The sequence below is a fragment of the Myotis lucifugus genome, unplaced genomic scaffold, assembly GCF_000147115.1.
Source record: "Myotis lucifugus unplaced genomic scaffold, Myoluc2.0 scaffold_338, whole genome shotgun sequence".
Classification (NCBI taxonomy): domain Eukaryota; kingdom Metazoa; phylum Chordata; class Mammalia; order Chiroptera; family Vespertilionidae; genus Myotis; species Myotis lucifugus.
This window is the reverse complement of record NW_005871386.1, coordinates 972,090-999,487: the sequence shown is the minus strand read 5'-3', so window position 1 is coordinate 999,487 and position 27,398 is coordinate 972,090. Positions and strand designations below refer to the sequence as shown.

The following is a 27,398-nucleotide window of genomic DNA, read 5'->3' as shown; positions in this document are numbered from 1 at the left end:
AATGTTAAGCCTCCTGATAAATATCATGGAGATATTAAAAAATGAGACTTGCAAAAATGTGTAAAACTAATGGTCAAATTCTTAGTATGTTATAATGTTAAATGAAATCGGATAAAAATATTAATACTGTGCAATCACAATTGTGAAAATAACACACTACAAAAGCTTTTTAATTTTCCTATCTTTTTTAATTCTTCATTAAGTGTATGGGTGTATATATATGTATGCATACATGACTTTTAGAATAACAAAGAAATCTCAATTGATGGGAGATCTAAAGCAATATAATATACAATTGGTAAAATATTATTATTCAATTGAGATTTATTAGTGATCATTGTTATCTATGAAAAATTAAACATAAAACATTAAATTACATGTTTACTTTCCCCCTATTGATTGGTCTAACATCTTTCAAGCTCTGGGATACCCTTGCATTGCTAAATGAATTCCATTTCTCATGTTACACCTTCAGACTCATGTTTTCTCTAATACTACAGATAAGTTGCCTTGAGTGTTTTGTTAGAGAGTACAGGAAATATCAAGAAGATTCTTTTTTTCAGTTTCTTTTTGTTCAGTGGCAAAATGGTGTTGGGGGGTGGGGGTGAGAGCTAGAGAATAGGGGAAAATTTAGAGGAACATTCCAAGATGTTTGGTAGGGTAGATAAAACATGAGTGTTAAAAATATAGATTGTCATGATGCTATAGGTGGAGAAGAAAGACAAACACAAGTATTTCAGAGAAAATAAAAAAACAAAGTAAGCTGCTACTCATTCAGTATGTGGATCGGTTTAGGAGCCCTTACAGCAGGGACAGGCATGAGAAAATCTCCAAAAACAGGCTAACTTCTAAAAAGCCCGGTTTCTGGTGAGCTTACATTAGCCAGTTTCACAATTCTCTTATTTTCTCTCTAACATGGTCTGCATGTCTAGGGATAGATGGATTCACGTTAGGAAAAGGTGTAAGCATAACCCTGCTTGGAACTATTGGTGCTTAAATGGTAAAGTCAGGAGGCACTGACAGTAAAGCATGCATTTTCCAAATGAGGACATAAAGTTAAAAAGAGAAAATGTTCATAATATTATTTGGTTTGAAAAATATTATTTGTAGAATCATAAAAATCCTAAAAATATGTAACTCAGAAAACCTGACCTGATAATAACAAACCCAGATAACACCATTACAAGGAAAAACTTTAAAGTGACATACCCATCAATAATAAGGTGCTCATACGGAGCCTTTTTATCACAGACAGGACAAACCCAGGTTGGCTTTTTCTCATTCATTTGAATATAAAGAGTTGCATCAAAACACTGCAGATGAGAACAGGTAAGGGCCCGACATGGAATTGTCAGCCGCATTTTACCAAGCTTTAAAAGAGGGAGACAAAAGTAAATATTAGACAACTATTATTCAAAATTTAAGTTTTGATAAATATTTCCCGATGCACAATGTATATATGTGTTCTGATTTAAAGCATTCTGTGTTTACTTTTCGTCAATAAGGAAGAACATTAAATACATTTTCTGTAAAACAACTATTTAAAAAAATTACAGAATTTCTTTAGATATTAAACACAGTGGCTATGGAAAGTCTACAGCAAGGGTTATTTACCCTCACTCTACAGCTCACAGATAGGCTTTTGCGGGGAGGAAGGGACATGAACTCCTTGAAATATGTAAAATTTTGGCCTGGTCTGCGTGGCTCAGTGGTTGAGTGTCGATCTATGAACCAGGAGGTCATGGTTCAAATCCCCAGGTTGTGGCCTCAATGCTGAGTAGGTGGCCTGCAGGAGGCAGCCCACCGATGATCCTCTCTCAACACTGATGTTTCTCTCTCTCCCTCTCTGAAATCAATCAATAAAATAAATATGTAAAAATTTTAAAGTATGTGCATTTTCCCGGAGAGAGTGCTTCCACTAAATTCTTAAAATAATCCCTGATCCAAAACAATTAGAACCATTTTTACTAGCAATTTGGGAAAGGAAAAAAGAATGTCTTATTAAATATTGCAGTATACAGATACAATGACATTACTATCAACCTGATACCTGAATGGGAGTAGTACCCAGGTCAAAATGAAATGAATGACAAACATTCCCCACAATGTTTGACTTAATTACCAAATGACGTCTCTGAGAAGGAAGGCAAGTGTGTGCACTCTCAGTATGCCCTCCCTCACTGGGCACCATCACAAGCAATTCAGCAAACACCCCTGGATTTCTAGCACCTCCGGCATGTTATGAAACTTTATCTTCCTGCCCTGCAAATGTTGCTTAAGCTGACACAGGCTGAGTCTGTCCTATGTACAATAAAATCTGCTTCATCTGGTCCCTGAGCTGTTAGCTGTGGCCCAAGGCAGAGAAGCCATCCATGGATCTTCCCACAGGGAGCTGCCATACTGGCCATATCTGGGCATACCTCATTTTAGTGCACCTTGCTTTATAGTGTTTCACAGATGTGCGTTTTTTTTCACAAATTGAAGACAAGACCCTCCACTGGAAATAGATTACGACTCGCTATACTGTGGTGGTTTAGAACTGAACACGCAGTATCTCTGAGGTATGCCTTCAGTATAGAAGTTATCTATTTTCAATAACCACATTATTTCCTGAACACCAGAAAAAGATTTTCTACACATCTGTAAGCTTAGAAAATATAAAAGCTTGGAAAAGATCATGAATTAAGTGAGGGGGAAAAAGGAGAAAAAGATTCTTGGCTTAGAATAATTTCAGGGAAATGTGCAATTTCCTAGTCTACTAAGGAAATTTACTGTCATTTGGGGCCCTAAATTATTTTTCTGGTACCAATGATTTACTGTGCCTCTAGGAAAGGCTCTTACCCTTTCTGGGCTTCTTTTTCTATCTCTAAAGTAACACGTTTCCTCCTTATTTCAACAGGATGTAGTGATGAAGAATAAAAAAAGGACACAGATGTGCTATAAACTAATGAGAAGGAAGTAATGCCAGTTTATAGTATGAGAAGTATGAACAGGAGGGACACAGAGAAAACTGATAGCTCTCTTGTCTTTGCTTCCAACTCTACCCTGCATATGATCATACTATTCATTATGTGTGTGTCCCCTTCTACTAGAAGCACATTGGCTTAATCTCCTTATCCTTGGCACTTGGAAATGTGCCTGCTATACAGCAGGAAGGTGGTCTGGTTCAGCTGTGCAAGTGGGGAGTCTTAGGAGGCACCATTCATGCAGTGTGCGCAGGCTATATGCAGCACTTCCCGAGGCAGCCCCGAGTAGGAGTCTGGAGTTAGGGACCTAGGTTTGACTCCTGGCCTCACTACTTACTTGTGAATCCTGGATGTTACTGAATATCTCTGAGCCTGTTTTGTAAAATAGGGATAAAAACAGCACCTATATTATAAGATTCTGGGGTTTAAATTGTTTATTGCACAGTTCCTGAAACATGGTAAGTACTCAATATATGTCACCCATTACTGAAGTACAGGAACATATTTGCTTCTTCTTCTATTCTGTGCTCATACAGTATTAACAAGTTCATTACTCCCTTTCTATAATTCTATTCAATATTTATGCTTTGATTTACATAAGCACTTATTAAAAAGCAAATAGAACAAACTAGCACTTATAAAAGAAAAAGCATCTATTCATGAGCCAAGGTGTTTCATTAGTTCAGGGACAATTTCCAAATAACAATCTGGTTGGTGGTGCTAAATTTTTTACATTCTAAAGCAGACCTTAACTCACCCATGAAGTGGAAATTCCTACTGAGTATTTTTGTTACTGTCTTAATAATAGGAAGAAAAATCAGAGACTAAGAATCCTAGATAAATACAATAACAGTAAACAAGTTCATATACTGCCTAACTAGTAGGCTACTTCTGGTAGTTTATGAAGACAATGGGTAAGATGATAAGGTTTTCATCTCACATACCTTCATTCCTATAATCCCCAGCTATTAGTTCATCTTTTTGATCAGAGAGCAGCCACACTGAGAAGTTTACCCTACAGAGTTTTGAAGGAACACTGCTACATGCTACATGAACAGCACAGGAAGAACATTTATAAATAGGTACAGGAAAGGAAAAGTTCACTTTCTTGTTTATTAGCTGTCACACAAATGCCTTGCTTTAAAGAATCACAAGTTTGCTAATCCTCATGTTCCTGATTTTTAAAAACAACCACTAAATTCCACACTTATCTACAAATGGATACTGATTTCTTTAACCTGGTATCAGACAGAAATTGAGGTTTGAATATCTTCATCTTATAATTACAAATTCCCCCTTTCCCTTTATAGCAGTGGTTCTCAACCTTCTGGCCCTTTAAATACAGCTCCTCATGTTGTGACCCAACCATAAAATTATTTTCGTTGCTACTTCATAACTGTAATGTTGCTACTGTTATGAATCGTAATGTAAATATCTGATATGCAGGACGGTCTTAGGTGACCTCTGTGAAAGGGACGTTCGACTGCCAAAGGGGTCGCGACCCACAGGTTGAGAACCGCTGCTTTATAGGATGTGGTGGATAGCTGCATCATTTGCAAATAAACACTTAGAAAACAACTCCCAAGTGAGTTTTCTAATGCCACTAATCTTATTGTAACATGATCGTGCTATATTAGTAACTAACTGATGAAGGTGCAAGAGAAAATACCCAAGCTAAGTATGTTTAAACCAATTTATATCAAAAGGAGCCCAAAAAGCCAATAAAATATGTATTTTACTCATAAAAAGAATAATTTCACAACTTTTCCTTCATCATCATAAATATTTCATAAATAAATTTCCAAGGGGTTTATTTATTTTTCTTCTATCAATGGAAAGTCACTGTATTTGCATTTACAGGTCTGAGGAGTATCTCACAAAGCAAGCTCTCAAACATTTTTCCAGCTCTATTTTTAATAAATCAGAATGAAAAAATTCCCAAAGAACAAAAACATTTTCAATTATTTTCATTGCCTTTAGCTAAATAGCACACAAACAGAAACTCATTTATTTTGAGCTGTGTATATCACAACAAGGACAATTCAAATGCACTGTCAGATATCATATTTACATATTTCAAAGGGAACAAATCTCTTTTATTATTCTATAAATTTGATATATAGATGAGTTGTAATTACTAAGTTTTACTTTTTAGAATAAAAACATATCTAAAATATACTGCCTTTCCATTTCAGAATAATTGCAAAGGGATTGTCCCCTTAGCCATATAGAAATCCATAAAATTATTATAATTATGCTTTACATATAGTTTTTTCTATAACCTGAATTTTGAAAGCAGGTGTCAGTTTAAAATGAACTGGTAAAAATTGTTGAAACTAAAAATGGAGGAGCTGGGGAATATGGAAAGAAAAATTAAAAACTGGCCCACTAAATTAATAGGTTCAAGGAGCAAAATGTGATTAACATTTTCTAATAATAGAGCAAAGATCATCTGATTTATAAAATTCAAAACTAGTCCTATAAATAAAAATGTCAAGATTTATACTGTAGTGTTTATTTATATGAATAAATGCTTCATCTACATGTTAAATGATGTCATATATGTTAGCACAACTGTAAACACATTTATGTAGTATGTATGTATGTATGTATGTTAATCCTCCCCCGAGGATATTTTTCCATTGATTTTTAGGGAGAGTGGAAGAAAGAGGGAAAAGACAGAGAAACATCGATGTGAGAGAAACACTTCGATTGGTTGCCTCCTGCATGTGCCCTGACCAGGGTTCGGGCCGAGGAGGAGCCTGCAACCAAGGTACATGCCTAACCCCAGACTCTTTGTTCAGGAGGCCAACACTCTAACCACTGAGCAAAACCGGCTAAGGTACAACTGTAAACACTTAAAATGATACTACAGAAAAACAAGACTTCTTCCAGTTATTTAAATGGAAGTTGAAGCTTATACACTTTTCTAAATTTCTCATATTCTCTGTACTGGTGTTTAATAATGGAACTAGAGGCCCGGTGCACAAAAATTTGTGCACTCGGGGGGAGGGGCCCTCAGCCCGGCCTGTGCCCTCTCACAGTCTGAGACCCCTCGGGGGATGTCCACCTGCTGGCCTAAGCTGGCAGTCAGACATCCCTCTGGCAACCTGGGAGCCCTCAGGGGATGTCCACTTGCCAGCGGGGAGCAGACCTAAGCTGCAGTCGGACATCCTTAGTGCTGCTAAGGAGGTGGGAGAGGCTCCCACCACCACCGCTGTGCTGGCAGCCATCAGCCTGGCTTGTGGCTGAGCAGAGCTTCCCCTGTGGGAGTGCACTGACCACCAGGGGGCAGCTCCTGCATTGAGTGTCTGCCCCCTGGTGGTCAGTGTGTGTCATAGTGACCAGTCATTCCCAGTCGTTCTGCTGTTAGGGTCAATTTGCATATTACCCTTTTATTATATAGTATATAGGCCTGGTGCACAGGTGGGGGCTGGATGGGGTACCTGGCCAGCCTGGGTGAGGGGCTGAGGGCCGTTTTTAGGCTGCCCACAGCCCCTTCAGGGTGGGGGAGTCCCGCTGGAGTGCCTGGCCAGCCTGGGTAAGGGGCTGATGGCCGTTTCAGGTTGGCCACGCTCCCCGGCGACCCAAGCTCCCAGCCTCTCCTTTTTTTCTTTTTTCCTGGGATTTATTTATCTTCTATAATTGAAACTTTGTAGCCTTGAGCGTAGCCCAGGGCCGGCCAGGATAGGCGGGAAGCTTGGCTTCCTCCATTGCTGGGGGCAACCCAAGCCTCCATTTAGTTGGGTTAATTTGTATACTCGCTCCTGATTGGCTGGTGGGCGTGGCTTGAACGTAGCAGAGGGATGGTTAATTTGCATGTTTCTCTCTCTCTCTTTTTTTAAAAAAATATATTTTATTGATTTTTTACAGAGATGAAGGGAGAGGGATAGAGAGTTAGAAACATCGATGAGAGAGAAACATCGATCAGCTGCCTCCTGCACACCCACTACTGGGGATGTGCCCACAACCAAGGTACATGCCCTTGACCAGAATCGAACCTGGGACCCTTCAGTCTGCAGGCTGACGCTCTATCCACTGAGCCAAACTGGTCAGGGCTGTTTCTCTTTTATTATATAGAATGGGTGGCAAGAAATCACGAGGAGAGGGGAAGGTAGATAAATTAGGATTTGGGGGAAAGAGGATAAGTATGTATCTTTTTTATCTTATATATATAAAAAAATCTTTGTCTTCTTCCCATCCTCCACTTATCTGGTCTGTGAACCATTTTTCTGAATGTTCAAAAATACCACATTCTTACCCTAGCTTGTGTTGCTCAGTGATTAGAGTGTTGGCCTGCACACTGAAGAGCTGCGGATTCAATTCCCCGTCAAGGCACATACCTGGGTTGCAGGTTTGATCCCCGGCCCCAGTTGGGGCATGTGCAGGAGGCAACCAATCGATGTGTCTCTCCCCCATTGATATTTCTCGCTCTCCCCATCTCTCTCCCTTACACTCTCTCTTAAGAAAAACAAAAAGATCAATGGAAAATATATCCTTGGGTGAGGATTAAACAACAACATATATCAGGTTCTTTTTACACTAGTCTGTTTTAACATTTATCTACTTAGGAACCCACCCCACACAGCCCCAGCCAATATCTTTTATTGTGGTAAAAAAAAAAAAAGTATTAAATTTACAATTTTATCCATTTTAAGTTACAGTTCAATAGTATTAAGTATATTCACATTGTTATGCAACAGATCTATACCCACAACACTAATTCCCTCTAGCCCCTTGGTAACTATTTTCTGTTTCTATGATTTTTGACAACTTTATATGCTTCAAATGAGTGGAATCATACAGTATTTATGCTTTTGTGACTAGCTTACTTTGCTTATCATAATGTTTTCAAGGTTCATCTATGTTGCAGCATACTTTCTTCCTTTTGCAATGCTAAATGATATTCCATTGTATGTATACACATTTTCTTTATCTATTCATCTCCCAGTGGACATCTGGGTTGCTTCCACATCTTGGGTATTGTGATAAACATGCATGTGCGAATGATCTCTTCGAGATCCTGCTTGAATCCTTTGGGTATATACCCAAAAGAGGAATTGCTGGATCACATGATAATTCTGTGTTTCATTTTTTTAGAAACCATCATATTATTTTCCATAATGGCTGCAGCATTTATATTCTCACTAATAACACATAAGTTCCAGCATCTCCTTACTTGATATCTCCTGTTCTTTTGATAGCAGCCATATCTCATGTGGTTTTGATTTGCATTTCCTTAATAAGTGATTTTTTTTTAAAATATATTTTATTGATTTTTTACAGAGAGGAAGGGAGAGAGATAGAGAGTTAGAAACATCGATGATGAGAGAAACATCGATCAGCTGCCTCCTGCACATCTCCTACTGGGGATGTGCCCTCAACCCAGGTACATGCCCTTGACCGGAATCGAACCTGGGACCTTTCAGTCCGCAGGCCGACGCTCTATCCACTGAGCCAAACCGGTTTCGGCAGTAAGTGATGTTGAACATCTTTTTGTGTGCTTATTAGCCATTTTTCTATCTTCTTTGGAGAAATGTCTGTTTGAGTCCTTTGTCGATTTTAAAATCAAATGTTAGTTTTTGGTTGTTGTTGAGCTGTAGAAGTTTCTTATATATTCTGGATATTAATCCCTTATTGATATATGATTTTCAATTATTTTCTCTCATTCCATAGGTTTTCTTTTCACTCTATTATTTCCTTTGACATGCAAAAATTGTTAAGTCTGATGTAGTCCTATTTGTCTATTTTTGCTTTTGTTGCCTGTGCTTTGGTGTCGTAGCCAAGTTATCATTGCTAAATTCAATTGAAGCTTTACCCCTATGTTTTCTTCTAGGAGTTTGTTTAATGTCTTACATTGTAGGTCTGTAATCCATTCATTAATTGTTGTATATATTGCAAATTAAGGGTTCAAATTCATTACATTGCATGTGAACACAGTTTTCCTAACACCATTTATTATGTAGACGAACTTTTCCCCGCTGTATAGTCCTGGTATCCTTGTTCAGTTGTTTGTACATAAATGTAAGAGTTTGCTTCTAGACTCTGTATTTTGTTCCAATGGTCTACATTATCTATCTTTATGTCAGTACCACACCATCTTAAGTGCTGCTGCTTTGAAATCAGGGAGTGTGAGACCTCAAACTTTGTTCTCATTAAAAGATTGTTTTGGTGCCGTAGACAGTTTGGCTCAATGGATAGAGTGTTGTTGGCCTGTGGACTGAATGGTCCTGGTTAGATTCCAGTCAAGGGCACATGCCCAGGTTGTGGGCTCGATCCCCAGTGGGGGGCGTGCAGAAGGCAGCTGATCAGTGATTCTCATCATTGATGTTTCTCTCTCTCTCTCCCTTTCCCTTCCTCTCTGAAATCAATAAAAATATATTAAAAAATAAAAAAAAAAAGATTGTTCTGGCTATTTAGAGTCCTTTGAGATTCCATAGAAATTATAGAATTCCTCCCACCCACCCCCATTTTTGCAAAAAATGCCATGGAATTTTGATAGAAATTGCACTGAATCTGTAGATCACTTTGACCAGTATGGACATTTAAACAATAAGTCTTTCAAACCCATGATATGGGATGTCTTTCCATTTATTTGAATTTGTTTAGTAATGCTTTGTAGTTTTCAATGTATAAGTCTTTCATCTCCTTGGCTAAGTTTATTCCTAAATAATCTTTTTTGATGCTATGATAAATGGGATTGTTTTCTGAATTTCCTTTTCAGATTGGTCAGTGTTATTGTATAAAAATGTAAGAAATTTTTTGGGATATATTCCTAGAAGTGGGATTACTGGGTCAAACGGGAGCTCCATTTTTAACTTTTTGAGGAAACTCCATACTGTCTTCCACAGTGGCTGCACCAGTCTGCATTCCCACCAGGAGCGCACGAGGGTTCGTTTTTCTCCACATCCTTGCCAGCACTTGTCGTTTGTTGATGAGACAATTATTAATCACAATTGATATCTAAATGTTTTACTAAGAGTAGAAAATTTTTATAGACCTATAAATTTGTTTAGATTCCAAATGCCATATAATAATAATGTCTTTCCACCTTCATAAATTGTAACAAAGGTAGGCACGTTTCAAAAGTAAACAAAATTTCTCAAATACTGAAGATACGTAATAAAAGAGAATATGTATGTTAAATCTTATGTAAAACAAAATTAGTTAACACTTACTGGACATAGTAGAGAAACCCTTAGGCTGGTTGTAGCTATTTCACTGTCTGGATCCGCAGTCAATTTCTCTTTAACTGGCATTCATTGAAGAGAAAACAAACACAACAAGTTTATGAAAGATACATCACTAATGCAATATAAGAAAAAGAACTTAAAATGAGGAATCTTAAAAAAAAAAGCAACTAGCCCTGGCCATTGTGGCTCAGTTGATTGAGCACTGTCCCTTGCACTGAAAGGTTGGACTCCTGGTCAGGGCACATACACCCAGGGTTCTGGGTTTGATCTCCAGTCGGAGTGCATGCAGGAGGCAACCGATTGATGTTTCTTTCTCATACTGACCTCTCTCTCAATAAAAAACATATCTTTTTTAAGAAGGAACTAGAAATAATCTGTTCAATTAATTTCCAATCAACTGAACGAAAATATAAAAAGTATATGGTTTATAATTTCTACAATGAACAAAGGAAGGAAAACAATTGTATATCTATAGACTGACTGCATCTCCTATAAGTTTCCTATTTCTCATCCACAGAACAAAAACTGCATTGCAGTTAGAATATAAAGGAAATTAATTCTATAAAAGGTCGACATATTCAACTGGTGGCAGGCCCTTTTTATTTTGTAACTTTTTTATTTTAAATTACGATGAGTATTATTTTAAAATAAATTAATAGGTACTACAAAATTAACATTTATAAGTTTTCCCAAAGCTCAGATAACACAATATTGTTTACAAACATCATTCCGAGGATCAATGCTCTAACTACTGAGCAACACCTGTCAGGGCAGCAATTTTGCTTTTAATGGCTATTCTGTTACTAAGTCTAATATAACAAGGACTTTAATACTTCTCATTTGGAAACCTAAGGCATATGTTACTTGTAAAAGCCACAACTTAGAACTTCAATTAAACTTTAACAGGGAAGTGAGACTAGAAATGCCTCAATGTAACATTCCAATAACTTTAGAACTATTCCACAATAATTTTAAAGTCTTTGTGGAGAAGGAGGTGGTCCACATTGAGTGGCAATCACAGAATTTCAGAGCTGTGGTATAACTAAGTGTGTCCAAGTAGTTAACATATAGTAAAGAAAACGGGGAGAGGAAAAGTACTCAGACAAAGAAGAATGACTTCAGAGTAGATATCTGTGTGCTGAAAACCATTTATGGGAATTAAGAATCCTGCCTTTATTAAACACGGTGATTATAAAGGCTGGATTTTTTTCTTTTAGATGGTCCAAATCTTAGATATTCCATCCAAATGTCTCCATAAATCATTGGATCTCAGCTAAGACGTATATCAGAACTACCTATAGGGCTTTGTAACTTATAATTTCCCACTGAATCAAAATGGGGAAGAGAGATACCAATGGAGAGTTTTTTAAAAGCTGTAGATGTAATTCTGATGTCAAACTAAAAGTCATTTCATGGCCTGGAAATTCCAAATTTTAAATCTATATAACTCATAGGCTGCCTCACAGCAGAAAGGTCATAAAATCCCTAGGTTTTAGTGTGTAAAATATGGTTGTCACATCACTTGTGCTAATATCATACGTACGAGTAAATTATAAAAAGTATGACTTTCCTATTATAGACTTAATCTTAGTCAACTCTTTTTTTATAAAGGTACATTTAACAAATGATATCTTTTTAAGGATAGCAAATAACTGTCACAAAATAAACATGCAAATGGAGTTCTAATGTTATCACCAACCATTCTGTATGCCTTTACCAAACATCCCTCCAGCACCCACCATACACACAGCAGTGGGAACAGTAACTGACTTTGAATTTTGTCTATTTAAACTTCCACTTAAATGAAGAAATAGTAGAGATCATAATATCAGCTTTATGTAAAACAAAGTTCAGTGTTTAGCAATTTGAAAAGCAACTGAAACAGGAGAGGCAACCTGAGGTAGTGGTAAAGCTAACATCTAAAGCCAGCCTAGTTTAGAATTCAAGCCTTAGTCAAGTCATTCAATCTCTCTGTGCCTCTGTTTCATCATCTTGTAAATATGAATAATAATAATCCCCCATAACACTATTTTAAGGATTAAATGAGTTAACATACATAAAAATGCTTTAAAATGATCTAACATCATACTCAATAAATATTAGGTATTGTTACTTAAAACAAAATGTGATTTGCATGTTCACTTTCTATCAGAGGTGGGATAATTTCCTGAAATTATTTTAGAATCAGGTTGTCAATTTTATTTTAAAATTTAAAAAAAAGCTTTGTCTTTCACCTCTGCCATTATAAACTCAATCTGAGCCAATCCTTCCATGTAAAGATACTTTTAAAGATTTTACTAAGATCTTGACTAGATTAAATTTAACCTACAGATCACTTTGGAGAGAACTGACATCTCCCCAATGAAATGAGTACTCTGATCCACTAACATGGTACACATCTATATATTATTCAGGTCTTATTTTATCTTATTGACTTGTAGAGAGAAAGGGAGAGGGAAAGAGAGAAGAGAAACATCGATGTGAGAGAGAAACAGCAATGTGAAACATCCACTGGCTGCCTCCCACACGCCCTCTATGGAGGATTGATCCTGAAACCTGGGCATGTGCCCTGACCAGGAATCAAACCACCAAACTTTCAGTGCATGGGATGACACCCAACCAATTGAGGCACACTGGCCAGGGCTATTCAGGTCTTATTTTAATTTCAGCATCATTTTGTAGTGTTCAGCATACAAATCTTATACATATTTTGTGCAATGCATCTGAAGTATTTCATATTTTTGGATGTTACAGTAAATTCTTTTTTGAATTCCAATTTCCAATTGTTTACTGCTAGTAGAAGTACAATTTATTTTTATAAATCGATCATGTACTCTGCAACCTTGCTAAATTTAGTTCTAGCAAATTTTTGTTCATTCTTTAGGATTTTTTTCTACATAGATAATGAAGTCATCTTCAAATAAAGAAAATAGTTACTTATTTCTAATCTGAATTCTTCTCTTTTCTTGCCTTATTGTGCTAGCTAGAATCTCGTGGGTAATGCTGAACTGAGGTATTAAGATCAGATATCCTTGCCTTGTTTCCGATAGAGGTAAAGTATTTAAGTTTTTCACTATTAACTATGATATTAAAGGCTTTTTATAAATAGCCTTTATTACACAGAAACAATCCCCTTCTCTTTCTATTTTGCTGAGATTTTTATTAGAATGGATACTGAATTTGACCAAATGCCTTTCCTGCACCTATTAATTAAGATGATCATATGATCTTTTTCAAGTTTGTTGAGAAGGTGAATTATACTGACTGATTTTATTTTATCATTTCTGTGACTGATTTTGGAATGTTATATCAACCTACTATTCCTGGAATAAGCTCTATTGGGTCACTATGTATTATCTTTTCTATATTGGACTAAGGCTAATTAAATGGAGGAAAAGATAGTCTTTTCAACAAATGTTGAAACAACTGCATCTCTATTTGGGGAGAAATCAACCTTACCCTGGATCATATACAAACATTTAACTTAAAAAGCACAAACTATAAAAAGAAATGGACAAAAGATTTGAATAGACATATCATTAAAGAAGCTAAAAGATGGCAAATGAACATATGAACAGATGTTTAACATCATTAATCATTAGGAAAATGCAAATTAAAACTCAAATGAGATACCAACTACACACTGACCAGAATGGCTAAAATCAAAGCAGTCTGACAATACAAAGTGCTAGTGAGGATTGGAAACAACTCAAAAATCTCATATATCATTGGTGGGAATGCAAAAATAGTATATATACTTTATAAGACACTGCTAATCTGTTTTCCATACACTTATCATATGACTCAGAAATCCCAGATCTAAATATTTACCCAAGAGAAATAAAAATGTATATCTACAAAACTGGGATATCCATATTCAAAATATAAGTGTTTTAGCAGGTTTATTCATGACAGTGCAAAACTGGAAACAATCTAAATGTAAATCAACTGATAAATGAATGAACAAATTATGGTACACATAAAGAAGAAAATCTACATGGATGAACTTCAAAAGCATTACACTAAGTGAAATAAGCCAGACAAAAACGGGTACATAAAGGTACATGCTGTAGCACTTCAAATATCTGACACTCTGTAAAAGATAATACTACAGACACAGAAATCACATCACTGGTTATGGGAACCAGATAAGGGAATGAGATGGACTGCAAAGAGCCACAGGGGAGGAGCTTTCTGTGGTGGAGGATGTTCTATATTTTGATTGTGACAGTGGTTCATGATAGCATAAATCTGTCAAATTCATCAAACTGTCCACTTAAAAATGTGAATTTTTACTGTTTGTAAACTATACTTCAATTCTATATAATAAAAGGCTAATATGCAAATTGTCCCCTCGACCGGGAGTTCGACCAGGAGTTCAACCGGGAGTTCAACCAGGGGGTGGGTTGGGCTGGCCAACCACCCACGGCCCCTCCCCCCCGCTGGCCCGGCTGGATCAGCCCCAATAGGGGCAGGCCGGCTGGACCCCACCCATGCACGAGTTCATGCACCGGGCCTCTAGTACTTCAATAAACGTAACTGAAAGAAAGGGGGGAAATTACTATGTTAAATTTAATCACAGCAAAGTATGGAGGAAAAATAAAGTAAGTATTGTTATTCTTTGTGGGCAAGGGAATAAAAAATAAAAACAAGACATAATATCCTGCTGTATAAACCAAAACATGAGAAGTCTTTGGAAGTTTTAAAGTTTTCTTGTATCACTATGAATTGCAGTGGTAACAGTATTTCATTATGTGACCTATATACTAATGTTACAGGTAGACACATTTAAAATTAACCTTTTACAAATTCCTGTTGTCACAAACTATGAGAGTTAGCTACTAGTCACAAGTGGCTATTTTTAAATTTAAATTTAGTAAAATCTAAAATTCAGTTCCTCAGCTGCACTAGCCACATTTCAAGTGCGCAATAGCCACATGCTGCTGGTGGCTACCATATGGGACAGCACAAATGTAGAACATTTCCAGCATCACAGACTGTTCTATTAGGCAGTGCTGTACTAGGTTTGTTTTCTAAAAATAATTTCTATCCTTTCTTAATATTAGATTATTTTATATTCATCCTTTTAGAATTTTAAGGCTGGAAACAACTGATCATATTAATCCAGTATTTCATTTTATAGGCAAGGAAACAGAGGTATGGAGACCTGATTTTTACTGTAGATCTCTTTTTACAGTTTATATCAACAAAATTCTGTGGATCTACTATGTGCCCGGCACTGTGTGAAGCACTAGGAATTCAAAGAAAAATAAGATTAAATTCCTGCTGAAAGGAACTCATGGTCTAGTAGGGAGTAAAGATGCTGATGGAAATATGTTTGGAAAGCCAGCTACAAGTCAACTCATCTACTCTGGGGGTCCTGAGATACCTTGTGGAAAAAGTGAAGCATCACGGATAACTGAAATTAGGCAAAAGAGGCAACAGGGAAGTTTTGAAGCATAGAGAACAATACTCGCAAAGCCGTGAGGAAAAAGAAAAGAACTCAGTATTTTTAAATATAAAGTACAAGACGAAAAGTGAACACAGATGACATTGGAAAGTACTAAGTAGGTGCCACACCCTGGAAAGCTGCATATGTCACGCTTACGAAGTTGGACTTTAATTCCATTGGTGTTAAGAAGAAATGAATTGCAAAGGAATAATGGTAGGATTAGATCTGTATTAATCACTTAGGGTACTACCAGAAGAGATATGAAGAGGAGCCAAGAAAGGAGAGGAATATGCTACTTAAGAAAAGGTATTATTTTTTAATAATGATAGTTTATGTGCCTTTTTCTCCCCCCCCCCCCATATATTTTTATTGATTTCAGAGAGGAAGGGAGAATTAGAGAGAGATAGAAACATCAATGATGGGAGAGAATCATTGATTGGCTGCCTCCTACATGCCCCCCACTGGGCATCGAGCCCACAACCTGGGCATGTGCCATTAACCAGAATCGAACCTGGGCTCCTTCAGTCTGCAGGCCAACTCTCTATCCACTGAGCCATACTGGCTAGGGCTAAGAAAAGGTTTTTAAAATAAAAGCAGGATATGAAAGCTTAAATAAGAACAGGCAGTGAGAAAAGACAGATTTGAGAAACATTTAGGGTATACGTTTGAGAGAACTTGGTGAGATCAGTTTTAAACACTTGAAATTGAAAAACCAGTAGAATGCTTCTGTGAAGGCTGTTACCTATACATATCTATATTTGAAATTCAGGGGAAGGTCTGGGGTGAAGATATGTATTTGGGAATTGGTGCTAGTTTTAACCGTAAGAGTGGATGATATAATTATCTCTAGGGAAAGTATGTACGAAAGTTGGCCAAGAATGAAACCCCAGAGAAAACAAACATTTAGCATGCTTCCCTTAAGAGAATCCATTGAAGACAAGTATTGAGAAGTAACACTCAGAGAAGAGAATTCCAAGCAGAAAGTGGTTGATATGAAACACACACAAAAATATCCAAGATAAGAACTAAAAAGATAAAATTTAGCAATCAGATTGGTGGTTTGTGATCACCAATCTACCAGAGCTGTTTCAGTGGAAGAATGAGAGTTAAAAGATCACAATGGGTTGCCCTGGCCAGTGTGACTCAGTTGGAGCATCGTCCCATACACTGAAACAAAAAGTTGCAGGTTTGATCCCTGGTAATGGCACATACCTGGGTCGTGGGTTCGATCCCCAGTTAAGGTGGGTGCAGGCAACCAATCGATGTTTCTCTCTCCCTTCCCCTCTCTCTAAAATAATTAAAAGAAAACAATGTGTTACAGTGAGGAGGTAGAAAGAGCAAGTGCATACTACTCGTTGAAGAAACTAGAATGAGAATAGAAGGAACCCAGAGCTCTATGAAAAGAACTTGACAGGAAAGGTTGACAGGAAGAGCCTATAGAGAGGGAGGAACTGAAAAAAAGTACAAGACAGAGAGCAGTTAAATGAGGGAGCCAGATCTCTTAATATGGTTTCTGAGCATCTCCTTCTGGATGTCTCATGGACATCTCAAATACCAAAAGTCTAAGAATGCACTCTCACCTTTTCCCCACAACCTGAGCATTTCAGCACCGTATTCCGTATCAGTAAGTGGCACCCATGTAATGTGGTGCTTATGAAGCCTAGAAATCCTCCTTGGCCTCTCCTTTTTCTTCACTCCTCACATGTAATCCACCATTTCTACCCTTCAACATTTCTCTACTTCCACCATCAGTACCTTTTTAAGAAACTATCATCTCTTATCTGTGCAATAGGTTCCTAACTGGCCTCACTGTATCAGCCATGCCCCTCTTCAATTCAGTCGTCAAAGTGATCTTTTTATTGCCCAAATGTGATGTCACTCTGCTTAAAAATCCTTTAAGGGTTTTCTATCATCTATCTTTCTACCACCTATATGACTTCACCCCATGGCTATCTCTCTGGCCACTCTCCTCCTCTGTTCTCTACACTCCAGCTCCACTGGCCTTGTCTCTTGGCATATCCCCCTCCCAACTTGGAGCGTAATTCCTCCTCATCCTTATAATCTTGCATTAAACATCACAGCACCAGAGAGGATATGTTCTGTTGTTACCTCCAGAGTTTCCTGTCTTTCTTCTTTAAGGCACATGTCTCAACTATTAATTCATTAATGACTTATGCAATCATTTAATTCTGACTTTCCTCCCACCAGACTGCTAACTTCTGGGGGATGCAGAAGCTGTGTGTGTCTTGCTTAATGCTATATTCTCCTGTGCCTGGAACATAGTAGACCCTTAATATAACTTCTTGAATGAGAAGAATAAATGAATAAAAATTAACTTTGAGCCCGGCTGGCGTGGCTCAGTGGTTGAGCGTTGACCTATGAATCAGGAGGTTACAGTTTTATTCCCAGTCAGCACATATGTCCGGGTTGCGGGCTCGATCCCCAGTGTGGGGCGTGAAGGAGGCAGCCGATAAATGATTCTCTCTCATCATCGATGTTTCTATCTCTCTCTCACTCTCCCTTCCTCTCTGAGATCAATAAAAATATATTTTAAAAAATTAACTTTGAGCAGGAATAGGGACATTTCCTCTTGAGCCTGAAGAAAATAAAGTAAGGCTGGGTACAGGTGCAAATACGTTGAAAAGTAGTTACGGTGGCACTAAGTAAAGAAGAGATGGGCAGTTTAGAGAATTCACATTTTGCAGTTCCAATTTTTTTGCATTGGCAGGTGCTGAGAGGAGAGAAAGAATAGTACTTGAGTCAAGTACCGTCAAGGTATAAAGTGACTGCTGAAAGGAAGTGAGAGAGGAAATTGGAACTTGACTAAGAATGAGTAAACAACTGTTTTTGTGATAGTTATTTCCACAAAGGTGAAAACTAAAATACAAAAATTTGCTAAATCAACTGAATGAAGGATCTGTGAAAGGTCTAAATACTATCAACTTTATTCTTTTAAGAACATAATAGTGTCTGATTTGACTATTAAAACTTTGCCAGTATGCCGAAACCAGTTTGGCTCAGTGGATAGAGCCTCAGCCTGCGGACTGAAGGGTCCCAGGTTCGATTCCGGTCAAGGGCATGTACCTGGGTTGCGGGCACATCCCCAGTAGGAGATGTGCAGGAGGCAGCTGATAGATGTTTCTCTCTCATCAATGTTTCTAACTCTCTATCTCTCTCCCTTCCTCTCTGTAAAAAATTAATAAAATATATTAAAAAGAAAAAAAAAACTTTGCCAGTAGAATTTATTGATAAAATTAAGAGTCACTTGCCAGTCAATGTGGCTCAGTGGTTGAATGTGGACCCATGAACCAGGAGGTCACTGGTTAGATTCCATGTCAGGGCACATGCTTAGGTTTGTGGTCTCAATCCCCAGTAGGGAGGCATGCAGGAGGCAGCTGATCAATGTTCACTTACCTTTTTGTGTTTCTACCTCTCTTTCCCTCTCCCTTCCTCTCTCTCTAAAAATCGATAAAAACATATTTTTAAAAAGAGTGACTCATATTTATAAGTAACTTGATTCTTCAAAAATATCTGAGAAACCTGCCAACATTTTCTTCTGTCAAGTTATTTTATGTAATCTTTTAATTACACAATTAATTTGTTCGGAAAGTTATAAAGGCAAACAGATAGCATAAAGGCAAAAAATCTGTTCTCTGGTTTCTTAAAATAAATGTCTTATTGGTGGGATCCAAATGAATGTTTTTTGGTTCCCTAGGCCAGTAAGGTAAGATATGAACTGCCACAAAAATCCTACCCATTCTGCAAGTACCCTTCACCCCTTCAGTATTGTATCAGAGATTAAATAGCCTTTGAATTAAGCAACTTTTGCTGCTAACGGCTACTTTTCCAGAAAATAAGGTAATTCTGGGCTCACCTTCCCTCCAGGTGGTGCTCCAGCTCCAAGTTGAGAGCTTGAGCAGAGACAGCTCGTCTTATTATTAAACTAGAGGCCTGGTGCACGAAATTCGTGCAGGGGCGGGGGGTGTCCCCTCAGCCCAGCCTGCACCCTCTCCAATCCGGGACCCCTCGGGGGATGTCCGACTGCCTAACCGCTCACCTGCTAGCCTGATCACCCCTAACCCCTGTGCCTGCCTGCCTGATCGCTCCTAACTGCTCCCCTACTGGCCTGATCGCCCCTAACCGCCTCTTCCTCACCCCGCACCCAGGACCCAGGATTCCCTCCTCCGGCCAGTGGCAGGCACCTGGGACCCGGGCTTCCCTCCCTCTGGCTAGCCGCAGGCACCCAGGACCCGGGCCAGCTTCAGCCGCTGGGGACCGTGGGGCAGGCAGCTTGTCCCTCTCCCAGGCCGCAGCCCCAGCTGCTGGCTCTTGGGACTGTGGGGCAGGTGGCTTGTCCCTCTCCCAGGCTGCAGCCTGCTGGTCCCCATTCCTCTCTCGCAAGCTCACCTGTGCCTGGCTGGTCCCCATTCCTCTCTCCCCAGTGTTGAGTGTCTGAGCCATTATGGCGTGATGACCATTTGCATATTAGCTCTTTATTATATAGGATGTAACAACTTAGTCTGCCTTATGTCTTGGTATTACCTTTTCCACACAGCTCACCTAATTCCAGAATACTTTCTGACTAGATGAAATTCTAGCACTATGTGGCCAATATAAAGATTCTCTGTAGAATGACTAGGAATGGACTTCAGTAAGAGTGTAAAAAAAAATTCTTCTCTTGTTCTCCTTCAAAACAGGTCTCTGATCCTTCTTTTTGAGGATCTTTGAGGATCCCCCACTATCTCCTTGTCCCTGACAAATGGTGGCTTCCACTCCCCGAGACCCCATGCCATTGCTATCATTCCAGTTCTCCACTGCCTGTCAAGGAATGCCTCCTGAGGCATTAGCAAAAGTGTGCTTCTCTTGACTCAGGATTATTTGCCTTTTTATTTATTTATTTTAAATATATTTTATTGATTTTTAGAGAGGAAGGTAGAGGGATAGAGAGATAGTAACATCAATGAGAAACATCACTGATTGGCTACCTACTGTAGGCCCTCTCTAATGGGGACGGAGCCCACAATGGGGGCATGTGCCCTGACTGGGAATCAAATCGGTGACCTCTTGGTTCATGGGTCAACCAACACTCAATCACTGAGCCACACCAGCTGGACTATTTGCCTTTTTAAAAAGCCCCTTTAATATAGAAAAATCCTTCAATGAACTATTGTAGATATACTGATATTCAGAGGAACTGGGATCTTTACTCTGGCATAGAAACAGGTTAGCAAGAAAACATAAAAGCTCTGTATGCCACAAAGGGAAATGAGAGGAAAGACGGCCTTAACTACTTTACTTTTTTCCACCAGGGTGTCCCTAACTACAATCTGATAGTGGGCTTCATTAATCAATTTTCATCAAGAATCCTCAAAGGGTAACAATCTCATTCCTGTCTGCAAAAGTTTTGCTCCTTAAGCACCCAGCCCATTCCCAAATCCATCCATGAAAACTCTATCTTTCACAAAGAAGATAATAAAGGAAGATCTCTGTTCACCTCTTTGGAAAGGCTGCCAAACTCTGGTCTTAACCCTTAAAAATTGAGGCCAGAACAGTCAATTTGCAGGCTTTACTATATTTCAAATTCAACATGACAAAATGAACCATCTCATTATTCATTACCTATGAGCCCAGACTTTGAAGGGGCCTTTGAAACCATGTGGTACAAACCTCTTATTATACATGAAGAATATGAGACTCACAGCAGAACCTATTTCATTATCATTTCTACAACCCACTGACTCTCTTTTCACTTTGTTAATGCAGAGATGTGGTTACTAGATATCCCTGCACATTATTCTTGGTAAACCTTAAATATAAAATAATTCTCATGAAATATATGCAAAGATTTCCTTCACATCACCTATAATTCCTTAAACATTTACTTAATGAAGTTTTAGGAAAATATTCTTTCATGTACTGATTTTACAAAGTTAATTTTAAGATCAGTGAAATACAGAAAAATATAGATCATGACAAAGATATTAGATTACTCAAGTCTGGATTTATGCTAGCTCACAAAACAAGGTTTTCAGTATTTTTAATCTTCTATGATAAGCTCTAATAAAAATAAAAAACAGACCCTAAAATTTCTTGAGTTGAGAATATACTACTCTAACCTTTATCAAAAGAGTTCAGCTGCACAAATGAAATAAGTTTATTATACGTACTTAAAGCTCTAGAATGATCCGGGTTCCTTATTCCCTTTGCTCGTAACCTCTGAAGAAGAACTGTTGAGGACAACTGTTTTACAAGATAGACTGCCATGGAATAGTTCTGGAAAAAAAAAAGATGTAGAACACAAACAACATACGTAAGTAAATAGAACATCTATTTTAATCCCACAGTGATAGGGAAAGAAAACTAATACTTGTTAAAACACCTACTGTGTGTCATACACTATCTTAGATGTTCTCATGAACAGTAATTCATTTAATCCTAACCAAAAAGCTGCTGAGGTGGTCATAAAACTACTCTGATGGAGGAGGAAAGTGAAGTGTAGAGAAGTAAAAGAACTTGCCCTAATTTTGCAACTTTCAAGTGATAAAGCCAGGTCTCTCATGCTTCTATATTAACAGACTACTTATGCTTGAAGCTAATCAATTTAAAGCACTTATATAAACCAAAACCAAGCCTGGCTGGTGTGGTCAGCGGTTGAGCTTCAACCCAGGAACCAAGAGGTCCTGGTTTGATTCCCAGTCAAGGCACATGCCCGGGTAGTGGGCTCGATCCCCGGTGGGGGCTGTGCAGGAGGCAGCCAGTCGATGACTTCCTTTCTCATCAATGTTTCTATCTCTCTATCCCACTCCCTTCCTCTCTAAACATCAATAAACATATGTTAAAAATAAAATAAACCAACACCAATATGGTGTGTCAAAGTCATCATGAACCATAATTAGAAGGTAATAGATCTATGTAAAATAGTGCTTATTTTAAAAATTACAAATTTTAAAAATCTATTTCTATTTAAACTCTCTCCACGCCTTTACCTATTCTTCAAAACATCCTACTTGGTTCATTATCACAACAAGCAGAGGGAATATTAAATATTTTCAATATTTTCAAGTAGCTGCTAGTTTGGGAAATGAACAGATGAATATCCATTACCCGCAGATGGACCACCCAGATAAGGAAGAAGGAAAGAGGGACAAAGAAAATAGTTAATCAACAAGCCAAGGCAGAGTGAAGGGCATGTGACTGGGTAAGAGGAAGAAAAAAGGGCTGAGACTTATGAAGGGAAGAAAGATAAATGAGAAGGCCCACTTCCCATTTGATGCTGGAATCAAGAGTAAGACCAACAGATTTGGAAAGAAGCAAAAGAAAAAATAGTTACTGCCACCTTCTACCTTACACTTACAGTTTTCAAAGCACTAAACATATCTACTTCATTTAAACCTTGCAGAAGGACTATAAGAAATCAGTAAGATAAGTATATTTCTAAGTGAAGGGTTGAAACAGAGGCACAAAAAGGTAAGTGATCTGCTCATGCTCATGCATCTGCCTGGTGAAAGAGCTGGCACTTAGAAACCAAGAGGAAAGACTAGGGATGTCAGGAGAATGGACTTAATAGCCAAGGCCAGTATACTTCGCAGTTCTTGCTTTCACAAACCCTGTTTGCTTTGACTCTCTTAACCTAGCCCAAAGTACAATTCAACTTTCAGTTACTTCCACAGTTTTAAAAATGCTTTCCCTAACTCTTTGGCAACAATTAGAGCTCAGACACCTACCCATGTTCACATGTTACACATGTTCTGGGGGGAAAGATGAAGTGTCAAAGCTAACTTAACTTTCTTTTAATAAATTTAAAAATTAAATGAGGAACAAGTAACCTTAAAATTTGCCTACATTTTAAAGCACACAACATAGCAATCTAATATAAACTAAACAGCTTCTTTTTAGGGGAAAAAATCCTTTATTTCACCCTTTTATTATTTTATTTAACTAATGTTTCCAAGTATGATAGAAACTAGGAGCAGGGGGTTCTCAACCTTGGACATTAGAATCACCTGGGAATCTTTTTAAAATCCTGATTTCTGGGCCTCATCCTCTGGAAATTCTGTTTCTTTGTTACTAATGTTGTGGCCCCACCCCATGACAAAGAAACAGAATTTCCAGAGGATGAGGCCCAGAAATCAGGATTTTAAAAAGATTCCCAGGTGATTCTAATGTGCAGCCAAAGTTGAGAACCACTGAACTAGAGAAATGCCAATTAACACTGTGAAATTATATACCGACAGCTTGAATCTTCAGAACTAAGGATTCCCCTAGGCTTTATACAAAATTTTAGAGAAAGATCAAGTAGAAACCACAACTACAAGTTCAGTGAAAAGGTATGCTCATTCTAGTTGAAACATGTACCCAAATAAGAAGGAAAGAAAAAAAAGCAGCAGCAATAGCAAAAATAACATCAGGTATTAACAAATGCCACTTGAACTGATAATATGGAATTAAAACTTATACCACATGAAAGAAATTCAGTAGTACCCCCCCCCCAAACTTAACTGTGGTACAGTATATCTTCTTTTTTTTTTTTTTTAAATATATTTTATTGATTTTTTACAGAGAGGAAGGGAGAGAGATAGATAGTTAGAAACATCGATGGGAGAGAAACATCGATCAGCTGCCTCCTGCACATCTCCCACTGGGGATGTACATGCCCTTGACCGGAATCGAACCTGGGACCTTTCAGTCCGCAGGCCGACGCTCTATCCACTGAGCCAAACCGGTTTCGGCAGTATATCTTCTATGTAGATATTATTCCCACTAGCCCTTCAAAGTACTACCTAACTCCAACTATTGCATTACACTGATGTTTTTGTCAAATGCTTTTTAAAAGTCTTCAAAACTGTCTATCAAGTTCACAGGATATTTTCGCCATCTATAATAATAAAAGTGTAATATGCTAATTAGACCGGACATCCTTCCAGATGACTTTCCAGATGAAGCTGGGGCTGCCAGAAAAGCCCGGGTCCTGGGTGCCAGAGGGAAGCCGGTGCCGGCAGCTGGGGGAATGAAGGCCTACTCTTGTACAAATTTCGTGCATCGGGCCTCTAATAATTAACATATAATCTACTCCATTAAGTGCTCTTTATACCAGTATCTAAATTAACTTCTCTACAATAAGCATTTAGTAAATGCTAAATGTAATGACTACCTGGGGTAGGATAAGAAGTTACAATAGAGTATCTTTTAAGTTGAATTAAGACTAGTGATTGAAAAACAACCTAAATTATCTTTTGGGCTTTGAAAAAGAATAATTTTCTTTCAACATTTTACTTCAAAACAAAGATTTCCAACATGTAGATGGGGGTCTTACACCTTGCCTGGTGGACCTTCAAATCACTGAAAATACTGTCTACTATCTGAGTATGGAAGGCTCAGAGGTATCTATCTCCTCCCTCTTCTAGTGTTACATATCAGCAACCACATTTCCCTCCTCTCCCACAGTGTCAGCCTTGTGTATAGTTCACTCTAAACACCCTGGTGTTTACTACACTTCCCTGCTAGATTATCCTTTTCACACAGACAAAAAAACAAACATTTCAATATCCTCTTCAAAAAGGGAGACAAAAAAGGGAAACCCCAGGGTACATTAGAAGTAAAATATTTTAAAATTTTCAGAAAACCTAATGACATTAATTAGGCAAAGGAAACAAATATAACCATGACAGATGTAAAAAAAAGATTTTGATAAAATTCAAAATCCATTTCTAACAAAGATATCCAGTAAAAGAGGAATATAGGAATAATTAAACTTATCAAAAACTAAGTTATTATAATACTTAATGTTATGACACTAGTAGTACTCTCCTTAACATAAGGAATAAATGAAGAAATGTCCATTAGCACTCATGTTATTTGACATTGTTTTGAAGGTTCTAGCCAGCACAATAGAACAAGAACAAGAAAATACGGCATAAGTATTAGGATTATCATTATTTGTATAATGATGCATCTTAAACTAAAAACTACCTACCCAGAAACACCAAGAAACCAACTAAAAAGCTACTGAAACCAATATATGAGTTTCGGTATTAAGTAAATATTCAATAATAACTGGCTTTTAAATAAATCAACAATAAATAAGATTTGGGGAAGTAATGCAGGGGTACGTCTCACTCTCTGCGATTACTTTTCCAACATGTCCACTCTCCTTAAAGCCCCTATTTATTTCCTCACTCTCAGCAGACTTACCTCACTTCCTATGCCACAAACATAAAGAAGTAATCAGATCAGAACATACTCATCTCTCCAGTACCAATCATATACCTTATCCAGTCCTTTTATTCTTCCATTAAATAAAGCTGTGCCTCCTAACTATCCTGTGTTACTAGGCCAGTGATGGCGAACCTTTTGAGCTTGGCGTGTCAGCATTTTGAAAAACCCTAACTTAACGCTGGTGCCGTGTCACATATAGAAATTTTTTGATATTTGCAACCATAGTAAAACAAAGACTTATATTTTTGATATTTATTTTATATATTTAAATGCCATTTAACAAAGAAAAATCAACCAAAAAAATGAGTTCGCGTGTCATCTCTGACACGCATGTCATAGGTTCGCCATCACTGTACTAGGCAGTTTACTATTGATTATCCTTTCTTTCTGTTTCTCTTGTGTATTTAACCCCTTCCTTTCAAAAGGATACTTGCCATCATCTTTAAAACATGTTAAAGACTCTCCCATTAAAATAAAAAATAACTCTCACATTTCCCTCCAGCCACACTTCTATAACTCACTATCTCTGCTGCCTCACCTCCACCTAGTCGCCATCTGGCTTCTCTTCCCACCATCCACCAAAAGAGCTCCTGCTAAATAAAGCTACCTTTATATTCCTAATCCAAAGGGTATTTTTAAGACTTCAATATTCCTGACTTCTCAACATCTGTTCAATAGTCCTTACCATCTCCTTCCTTTTTGAAGCTCTTCCCTTAGCTTCTCATACTTTACCTCCCAGTTTCATTGTGTATACTGCTCGTCCCCATTCTCTGCACTCTACCCACAGTGGCTGCCTTTCAGTTCCTTGGAAACAGCTTCGCTCACCCTTGCCACTGGGCTGTTGTGCAGGCTGTTTCCTTTGAACCTTTTGCCTGATTCCTTTTACTCTTCTCTCAGCTCTTGGCTCTGTAACTACTTCATCACGGAAGCCCTGCCTGACCTCTCTCTCTAGTTCACAATACCCTTTAATGCGATCTAAAATCACCACATACCTCTCCTTTATAGTACTTATGATAAATAAGTTCACATTTTTGTGTGTTACCACCTGGACCCTGGATTTAAGGCTCCAAAAGAGCAATACTTTTTTTTTTTTTTTGTAGCGTGCATGGCATATAGTAAGCATTCAAGAAATTTCAAATGAATTAGTGAATAGATATGAGCGCATATCATAAAACTGAAATAATAAAAAACAATGAAATTGTTCCAGAAAAGGAATACTAGACTAAGAAACAATATTTTAAAAGTTCAGAAACATACCCAGGATAAATAAAAATCAAATATATAATAATGGTGGCTTCTGAATCAGCATTTATTTAGTGGTATTAGAACAACTGTCTGACTAAAAAGTGAAAGTAAATTTTTATTTCACACCACACATAAATTTATGATGGATTACATATTTAAGGTAAAACAAGAAACTTCAAAATTCTAAAAGAAAATATAAACAAGTATTTATGTAATCTTGAGAAGGGCCGACTAAGCAAGCATTAATGGGGGCAAGGGGCAAAGACTATAAAGGAAAAAACTGGTTCCATAATAATTTATATCTTCTACAAATTAAATAACCACATA

General features: G+C 37.8%; 1 protein-coding gene across 4 annotated transcripts in view; it reads right to left on the bottom strand.

Moving 5' to 3' along the window:
- PIAS1 (protein inhibitor of activated STAT 1) overlaps nt 1–27,398 on the bottom strand; it is a 127,239-nt gene that overhangs the window by 10,738 nt on the left and 89,103 nt on the right. For all 4 annotated transcript variants that reach the window (XM_023764590.1, XM_023764591.1, XM_023764592.1 and 1 more), the window contains exons 7-9: nt 21,779–21,884; nt 10,145–10,218; nt 1,210–1,370 (exon numbers count right to left, since the gene is read on the bottom strand). In XM_023764590.1, the coding sequence (XP_023620358.1) occupies nt 1,210–1,370; nt 10,145–10,218; nt 21,779–21,884 (341 nt within the window). The remainder of the gene's footprint in view (nt 1–1,209; nt 1,371–10,144; nt 10,219–21,778; nt 21,885–27,398) is intronic.